This window comes from Crocodylus porosus, unplaced genomic scaffold, assembly GCF_001723895.1.
Source record: "Crocodylus porosus isolate Cpor-Errol unplaced genomic scaffold, CroPor_comp1, whole genome shotgun sequence".
In the NCBI taxonomy this organism is placed as follows: domain Eukaryota; kingdom Metazoa; phylum Chordata; order Crocodylia; family Crocodylidae; genus Crocodylus; species Crocodylus porosus.
The window spans coordinates 75,540,399-75,549,808 of record NW_017728948.1 but is presented as its reverse complement, the minus strand read 5'-3'; the positions used below and the strand labels follow the sequence as shown (position 1 = coordinate 75,549,808).

General features: G+C 45.0%; 1 protein-coding gene across 8 annotated transcripts in view; it reads left to right on the top strand.

The window, feature by feature from the left end:
• The first annotated feature begins 329 nt into the window (after nt 1-329).
• The window catches only part of LOC109321966 (probable E3 ubiquitin-protein ligase HERC6), a 47,274-nt gene continuing 38,193 nt past the window's right edge, over nt 330-9,410 (top strand). For 4 of the 8 annotated variants that reach the window (XM_019552712.1, XM_019552708.1, XM_019552711.1 and 1 more), the window contains exons 1-3: nt 334-614; nt 5,688-5,847; nt 9,194-9,270. In XM_019552712.1, the coding sequence (XP_019408257.1) occupies nt 392-614; nt 5,688-5,847; nt 9,194-9,270 (460 nt within the window). In that variant the 5' untranslated portion in view covers nt 334-391. Of the gene's footprint in view, nt 615-5,687; nt 5,848-9,193; nt 9,271-9,410 lie in introns of those variants that run through there. The other 4 variants (XM_019552707.1, XM_019552706.1, XM_019552714.1 and 1 more) reach the window with 3 other exon arrangements.

Here is a 9,410-nt window from a genome sequence, read left to right as displayed (position 1 = left end):
TGGCAATACTGAAGTTTTTCCTCATCTCTAACCTACACTTCCCTTGCTGCAAACTTGAAAGCGTTGCTCCTTGTTCTGTCATCTGTCACCACTGAGAACAGCCCGGCTCCAGCCTCCCTGCAGCCCCCTTCAGGTAGTTCTCTCTTCGCTCCTCTGGCAACCATCACATACCAACTTCTGCCATCTGCTGTTCTGGCATGCAGGCAGGTGAAGCTGCAGTGAACCGTGCCCCCGCCTTCAGTCCCTCCTCCAGCCTCAATGAACGCAGCTCAGAGCAAAAGAGAAAGGGATCCCCGCCCTTGTGGCCGCGTCCCTGGTGCCAGGCTAGAGCCGGCCCATTTCTGCCGCCCGCACCGCGGGCAGGGCCAGGGCCAGGGCCAGGCCGAGCGACATGTCGCGCTGCTGGGGCGCGGGCTCGTGCGGGCAGCTGGGGCTGGGGCCGGCGGCGGCGGCGGCGGCCGTGTCGTGCCGCCCGGGGCCGGCGCTGCGGGAGGCGGCGTGCGGGGAGCGACACACGCTGCTGCTGCGCCCGGGGGGCACCGTGTGGGCCTGCGGGGACAATGACCGCGGGCAGCTGGGCAGGCGGCCGCCCCCGGCCCGCAGCTACGCGCCAGGTGAGCGGGCACGGCGGGAGGGGCTCGCGGGCTCCTGCGGCGGCTGCCGCCCTTGGGTGCGGGCTCTTCCCCCCGGCCTGGGAGCAGCAGCTCTGTGCGGATCCAGCCCCAGACATCCCTCGTGAGGATGATTTCATTCTCTTCTAAAGCAGGTGACATCTTTTATTAACCAGACCAACTAAATGGTTGGGAAAAGTCCTCGGTGAGCTTTTGGGCTTCTCCAGGCGTTGGGAGATTGCTTTTATTTTTGTTTGTTTGGGTAGTGTTTGTGCCCGAGAGCTTGCAAAGAACTTCCTCCAACTATTTAGTTGGTCTAATAAACGAGGCCACATCTACCCGAGGAACCTGGCCTGCCTGTGTCCTGAGACCAGCGGTTCCCAAACTCTGGCAGATTGCACACCACCAACTTAAAATGATACCTCCTGAAGTATCGCCAGCAAATTTTTTCAGTTCAGCCTTAAATATCACCAGCAAATTTTTGTCATATAGTCATTATACTCAATCTCTTAATGTGTACCACTGACAGGTTGTCTGCTTGACACTGGTGGTACATGTACCTCAGATTGGGAACTGCTGCCTTAGATCAACAGGGCTACAACCAACAGCCTCTTCTGATGTGAAGGGTTGGCTCTCTTCTGTTCTCTACTAAAATGACACACAAAAAGTCTGGTCAACTGAAACTATTCGCCTAGTTTGAGTTATGAAAAAAACAAACCCGTGGGGGCAGGAGGACATATCATTTCAATATATGCCAGATGTTCCAGGAACTGGATATACAGGAGATGGGTATCTTTCTGGAAGCTGGGGTCCCCACTACTGCTGCTGATGTGCCAGCGGGGTGGCGCTGCCCAGAGGGGGCACAGCTGGGATTGTTTTCCCAGGCTTTGGGTATCCAGACACAGCTGTACAGGCAAAGGAAGTGCCAGGCACATAGAACAGCACAGGCTTTCCCAGACCCAATGCCCGGGGCGCGGTCACAGGTGGCCTTTTTTTTTTTTTTTTCTTAAAACTCCTTTGCCAGGTTTGCCCACCAGCCAGCTATCAGACTGATTTTATTATTTTGGTGGGGGGATGTGTCATCACCCTGGAGCTCTGTACAAAGCACAGGGGCAGTCACTAAAAGCAGATGTACGGACCCACATTCAGTAGCTGCAAATGAGGAGGGCTCAGGTTGAGATTTTTTTTCTGTTCTGTTTTTTTCCCCCACTGTTTTGGTTTGTTTCCTCTCTCTTTTTGCATCTGCCCAGGAAGGGAAGGGACAGAAGAATCTGCTGCTGCTGCTGTTGGTGCTGCACTGATGAGTTTCGATTACTGCCTGGGCTGCAGGTTTCAGCTTCCCAGGCTCCAGGGTTTTCAGCAGCTGGCTTCTTTCCAGGGCCCTGCTACTTTCAGTTTCTTTTTCTTTTTCTGTTGCCTGTCTCAGTCATCTGCTGAGGCTCAAAACTCTGCGTCTGCTGTTGTCTTTCTTGCCTGTGTCTGTTGATCACTCCTCTTCTCCCCAGCACAGGCACAGAGGTGTAGTCCGACCTGGGAAAGGATGGATCCACCCCTAACTATAGTCTCACAAAAACTCTGAATGGGGCTTTGTATTAAATCTGCCCCATCATATTATCTCCTCCTTTTTCTTCCCTGAATGTATTCCAACACGTACTGTGTGTGTACATAATACACACACACACACACATGCTAGCCAATTGCCCGTCAAGAATGACGGGAGGGGCCTGGGATGTAGTACCACCACCTAACGCCCCATGCTGCCGCTGTTCTGCTGCTGTTCTGCACTGCTGGCCCCTGCTCCCCCTCCCCCTTGCAGGGAGCAGGATGGGGGAGCCTTGCCTCAGGTCCCCCACCCTTTGTCCGGTCCTCAGCACAGCTTTGGAATCATGGCGGCACTCCCCAACACTTGGAGCGCTCCGGCTGTTTCCGTCAGCCAATCAGAGCGGGAATAAAGCGTTACAGACAAACAGGCGTAGGCTTTTATAACATTAGAATAATACACACACACACACACACACACACACACACACAGAGTATATACTATAGTATATATGCATACAAGGTTCTTCGGGTGAATCTGATATCTCTTATTATACCAACTTAAAAGTTGGGAAAAAAATTTAGCAAGCTTTCAGGTTTAAAAACCCTTCATCAGGCTGAGGAAGTCTCTGTAGTTGGTGTGTGCTCTTCCTGGATGGAATGAATAGTAAAGAAGCCAGAGACTGAGCTGGTATTCATGCAAGATAGGCAGTCAGTGAAGATGTAAACTGAAAGAACCTTGCCTGCCTATGTCAACCAGTACAGCTACAACCTACACCCCTATACTATACACGCACGCACACACACACACACACAGACTCTTAATTAAAAAAGCACAGACACAACAGTAAGCATTAAGCAAAGAAAGCTCATATATCAATCGATAGATATTTCTGTCTACCTTTGCTTTCTTTGTTTTCTTTGCTTTCATATGTATCTATATTTATATAGATATATGAGCTTTAAGCAAAGAAAGCTTTTTCTTTATATATATATCTGTATATGTGTGTATGTGTGTGAGCTTTCTTTGCTTAATACTTACTGTTGTATGCATGCATTTTTCTGAGTAAGGGCATATATGTTTATGCTCCACATGGCTTTCACCAACTTGAAATAATAACAGATGACAAGAGCATTTAACACTGTCATGCATATTAGGCCTGTGCAAAGTAGCTAGTATTTGCTTTCGATTCGGATTTGCCCAATTTGGAGGACAGTGATTTGATTCGATGATTCAAATCACTGTCCCAAATCTATTCAGCTGAGTCTGATTTGGAGATTCATGCTGGTACTTAAAAAAAAAAAAAAAAAAGCCCTGCCAGGTGGAAGGGTTGGGGGGCAGGGGAACGATCCCTGCTGCCCCCCACTGCGCTGCATGGGGGGTTCTGCCACGAGCCCCCAGAGGCCCTGATGGCCGCTGCAGCAGCCAGTGATTGCAGGGCTTTTTTTTTAAAGCACCGGGATGCTGGGGCTGAGCAGGGCATCCATTGACAGGGCTGAGCGAGTGGGTGGGGGTTGGGTGGGGGTAGTCTTGGGGGTTGGGAGATCAGGCAGGGGATGGAGTCTGGTGGGGGGTCCCCTCCCTTCTCCTCCAGCCCCCACTTTTCCTACCACTTACCAGCACAGAGTACAGGTCTAGCTCCCTGCAGTGGCAAGTAGGGACTGCCCGAATCTCCAAATCTCTCTGAATCTTTTCTGAATTGATTCAGAGGCTTTGAATCAATTTGGCTGCCAAATCTGGCCAAATTTCCTCTGAATCGAATCAGCAACTGAAGCTTCGCAGAGCCCTAATGCATATACATATATGTGGGCGTGCGCACACACCCACACACACACAGAGTCTTATAGCTGGAATGTTGTCAAGTTTCATATAATGCAGACAAGATGACTTATATTTCAGCAGAGAGTGTTATGCTGTTAACCAAAGGCTGTGTCCCTAAAGATTAAAGCAGAGAAATCAATAGTTGCATGGCACCATAGACTTTGCTGTATGATTATGGATAAAAAACATCCAAACCACAGCGTGTCAGAATCATTCTAGTGAAACCACATGAAGTATAAATGTATATGCCCTTAGTTAGAAAAGTGGACACATACAACAGCAACCATTAGGTGAAGAAAGTTTATCAAAAAACATCAGTTGGGATTTTTGGTATAAAGTATACACATATATTCTCTGCTAAAACATATTAGTGATATTGAGGAAGATACGTGCATGAGGAGTTACAGTTTTAATAAAAATAAAGTCTCCTGAAAATTTGTATTTGGCTGAGATAGTAGCCATATTTGGCACTATAATGAGAAAAAAGGCTGCTGATAATCTCTTTTTTACAGATTGCCTCCTGTCTTGCACACTTCTATTGAAGTATAATTGGATTATACACTGTAAATCCCTGCATGGATCCCTCCTTTTTGAGGACTGTTGCATTGGTAATACCAAACTATTCACCTTTACAAACATGCTGTCAAATTCTCTGATTTACAGGAGGGTTAAAAACATGCCCCAGGGATCCATAATAACCTTTTTATATGGTTTTGAAATGCCTATTATAAACTCTTCAGTTTGTCTAGTCAGTAAACTGAAAGTCTTGTGGTTTACTATGGGTTATAAATAGCTCTCTGCCCTTGTTCATATGTTCACTGTTTCCATGATACCATAGGAAGTGAGTTTTCTTCAAAGAACTGAAGATGATTATGAGTTGAAATTCCTTCAACACAAACCCTGGAAGCATCCAGTGGAGCATCAGTGAGTTGGCATTGGCCTGAGTGGTCAAGTTTGTAGGTAAAGTGTCAGTTCGTAATTAAGGTTTCATATTAAGATGACTTGGTGCAGGGGGAACCAGATCGACATGTAGTCACCACAGTATCAGAGTAGTATAAACTTCAGATCAGCTCTTCAAATCTGCTGGGACTTAGGGCAGATCAGTGTTACCTTAAGACCCCAGACCTCCAAGTTTTTTTATTCAGGTAATCCAGGGTACCTGGCCTTCTCTCTATGTGTATCTTAGTTTGTAAGTAGAACTGAGAATTGAGTGATTAGACCTGGTTTTGTCAGGACCTGAAATGTTTCATAGCAACATATCCAGTTCCATGAAGCTTTGATGAACCACATGCAGGATTCCTACAGAATCATGGCTTCCAGGAAAATTTCCTGCTCCTGTATATTAGCTTTTCTGCTAGCTCATCTGGTGGATTGCTGGGGAACCAGATCTTGGATGCCATGGTTTGGGGTATTATGAACATATGATGAACTGTCTCTGGTATCAAAGATGAAAAGTTAGCTTTTTAAATAAAAATACTATACAATTTCTAATGAACAAATACAGAAAAAGAACAGAAAACTTGGGAAAGGTGAATTAAGATTTTAGTCTGATCACACTAAATATTTCTGTAGTATCAAAGTCTTGTAAAGTTCTTCCAACATTGCCACAATATTCTTTTTCTTCTAGGTGCATAACTAATCTTTTGCTGTAAGAAGGTATGTTTTTTTAACATTACTTTTCTTTTTGTAACTTGTATTTTTGTCTCCACTGAAAGAGCAAGTCCAAGCATTGGAAGCACAGATTATTACTCGTGTGAGCTGTGGGAAAGAACACTCGCTAGTTGTTAGCAATGAAGGAAAGGTTTTTTCCTGGGGAGCTGGGTCTGAAGGACAGCTGGGCACTGGAGAATTTAAGGAACAAAGTTTTATTCCCAAGTAAGTAACCATTTAAGCATAACACTTCCGACCCACATCATGGTCCTTTTTTTAGTGCTCATTGCTCAAGCCACTCTAAAATCTGACAGTGGATAACATTGGTCACAGTTAAACAGGCAAAACCGAGAAGTTAGGATGGAATTCTGGAGGTAAGTTTGCAGAGTATTTAATATCATTGATAGTTGTCTTTAAAAAAGGTGTGCATGAAATGAGGCCCTCCACACAAGTTTCCACACCTGAGAAGTTTGTGTGGATCTAAGGGGAAAGAAATTGTATGCAAAGAGAAAATTATCATAAACTACCAATTAGAGCAACATGATAGAACCTGTATTGCTTGTAGCTTGGTTGGAAGAGATTTTTCTGCTGCATACAATTCATTTAATGTAAGATGCCTAGAGGAAACAATTGCTTGAGGATTTCACGTATTACACTTTTTTAAAATGCACTTACAAAACTTACTTGTAAGTCATTTTATCAACTTGTGAGTATAGGACAATACTGGGCCTGATACAGGCAGATATCATATGAGTAAGTGTCTTAGAAATGTAGAAGCGCAGAACTGGAAGGGACCTTATGAGCCATTGAGTTTTGGCAGGGAGCTGCTGTCAATAGCAGCCGCACAATATGATCCCATTTACTGTATTTACTCAATTGTAAGATGAGATTTCCTCCCTCCATTTAATATGGGGGGAAATCCACTTATCTTAGAAACAAGTATGAGGGCAATGGCAGAGCAGGTAACTGCTGTGGCTTGGGCTGTAGCCTCTACCCAGGGTTGTAGCCCCCGCCCATGCCCCAGACCCCACTACCTCTGCACCCTGTCATCTGTTCCCTGCAGCCTCTTTCTCCTATCTTCTCCCCACCATCTGTGCAGCTTCTGCTCCCCCACCTGCCTCTCTCAGCAGAGGGCGGGGGCAGGAGGGGGAGCAGAGGTGGATTTCATAGACATTAGGTCTGAAAGGTACCTCAGAAGATCATCCAAGTCAGCTGGGGTCATAGGATCCCAGCAAGATAAGCATCCAAATTTCTCTTGAAGGCGTTCAATGTGGGTGCTTGAACCACCTCTGATGGCAGGCTATTCCAGACCTTGGAGGCTCGGACAGTAAAGAAATTCTTCCTTATGTCCAGCCTGAAATGATCTTGATGGAGTTTATAACTGTTTGACCTTGTCATCCCTTGCGCTCTGGTGAACAATTGTTCCCCCAGATCCTGACAAAGTTTATCCATGATAAACTTATAGGTAGCCATCAGATCACCCCTGAGCCTGTGCTTTTCCAGGCTAAAGAGCCCCATAGCAATGATGAATTGTACTATCCTCACCATGAACATTTGGTTTTAGAAAAGAAAAAAAAAGTACTTCTGATGGGCTAGGTACAGAAGTTACATATAAACCAGTTTAAGTCATCAGAAACTCATATAAACCTGTATCAGAACAGAAGTTTAGTGCACATAAACCAGTTCCAAAATGGCTGAAACTGGTTTAAGATAAACTTGGTTGAATGTAATATCAGACTTAACTGATTTGTGTCAAACTGATTTATATCCCAGATCCCTCTGTCCCAGACCCCTTCCTGGTTCATGTTAAATCACAGTCCCTCAGCATCCCAACATGCTTTCCAGCCCTGGTCTGGTCTGTACGATCTGCTCCAACCAAGAAGGATTGTCGGGGGAAGGGGGGAAGATAGGGACTGCCCTCCCTGTCAGGCAAACCATGGCTGGGGGCTGTGGCCAATGGGGCGGGTTAAACACCTCTTCCCCCACTCAAACTTACTGCTGGCTGTAACTGGAGACTACAAATCCCTGAGGCACCTGGAAGCAGGAAGAGGAAGTGATGAGCAACCCTGCAGAGTCCTACAGCTGTAATTCTGGACTGTAAATCCCAGAGACCTTGGAGGTAACAGGAAGAGGAAGAAACATACAGCCTATGTTGGCTATGTGCCAAAGAGCCATGCACCAGCGCCCCACAGCTTCTGGCCTGAACCACTGGAGGCTGCAGGGAGAGAAGGCAGGGGACAGAGGTGTTGTGAGGGCAGGGGCAAATTAGTTGACTTCCCCATATCACCTGCCTCCTGCAGCAGTTGGGGGTGGAGGACGAATTAAAGACAATTCTCCAATAATTAAATTATATACATAGAAAATTATAACAGAATTATAAATTTTCCATGTAAGAATCTAATCTAGTCTTAAATTCATTGTTACCTTAGATTCAAGTAAATGTTTATCAAGTTAATGGGAATTGTGTCAGAGCAGGATTTGTGCCTTGACTTTTGGGTCACAAGTTAAAGCAGGAGATACCAGTCTTATTTGCATACCCAAATTAGTGATCCTTGAAGGTTAAAAGTTTTCAGCCTCTGTGAATATCAGAAGAATGGATGTATGCAGCAAAGCAAGGTAACTTCACTTATGTGATGTGTGATTTACATTACCATTCCTGTTAGTGCTGATTTGACCCAAAACACGTACTGTAAAACTTGTGGGCACCTAGGGTGTTTATACACATGCTCCAGGAGTGTGTGTGTTGGGGGGGGGGGCTTTAATTAGAGTGGCCCTCTGAGACGCTCTAATTAAAGCGCCCCCTGCAACACCCCTGGAGCACATGTAAAAGTGCTCATGATAGATTTTTATCAGATCACAAAAGAGTCAGACCCATGGCCAGTCTTCAACTAAATTTGAAAATTTTATCCCAAACTGGTAAAACACCAGATCTCTTCAAAAGATAAAAATAAGGCTCATGATGGTAAAAACGCAGCATATTTATTTTCCCCACTTTTTTACAGTAGATTAAATATCAGAATCATATTCACTTAAGTATTCCTAAATATATTCACAGTTGGGCAGAAGCCAGAACCTAGAAAGCTTAAGCCCTAAGGGTGAAAGCTTGGCAGAGCTACAGGCAACTGAAGGGACACTTTTAGCATGGCAGCATGTTGACAGTGTTTAACTCTAGCTGCTGCTGTACCCTCCAGCTGTAGTGCTTACAGAGTTTATCAAATGCTTGTCAAAAAGACTACTTAGATTGCTGTGGTTAAGTAAGCAATCCATTGTGAATGCTTGTGGGATATCATGAGCTAGTGCCTGCTTATTTCAGCATGAATATCAGACAGCTGAACAACAGGACAAATTACATTATAAAGAAAGTAAAAATATTATGCTTATATTCATGTTATCATCTAATAGTGAAACAACTACATGCAGAAAACTCTGAATGGCTAATGAGCAGGCTTGGAGGTACTGCAGATTTAAATTCATAGGTCTTATAAAGCCTTTTTATTTTTTTTAAACATAATTGAGTTTTTCCTATTATCTAGAAGCCAAGTTAATCTGGTTATCCTGTGATCTGTTGCAGGAAAATAGATGTTTTATTGAATCACAGAGTATTACAGGTCACCTGTGGACACTATCACTCACTTGCACTAACACAAGGTAATAAACATTTTATTTTTAAATTACTTAGAGCAGGGGTGCTCTACCTCCAGCTTGTGAGCTAAATGCAGCCTGTGGAGCCTTGGAATCTGGCCCACAGGTCTTCTGAAGGGTTGGGAAATTTGGTGTCACCCCTCCCT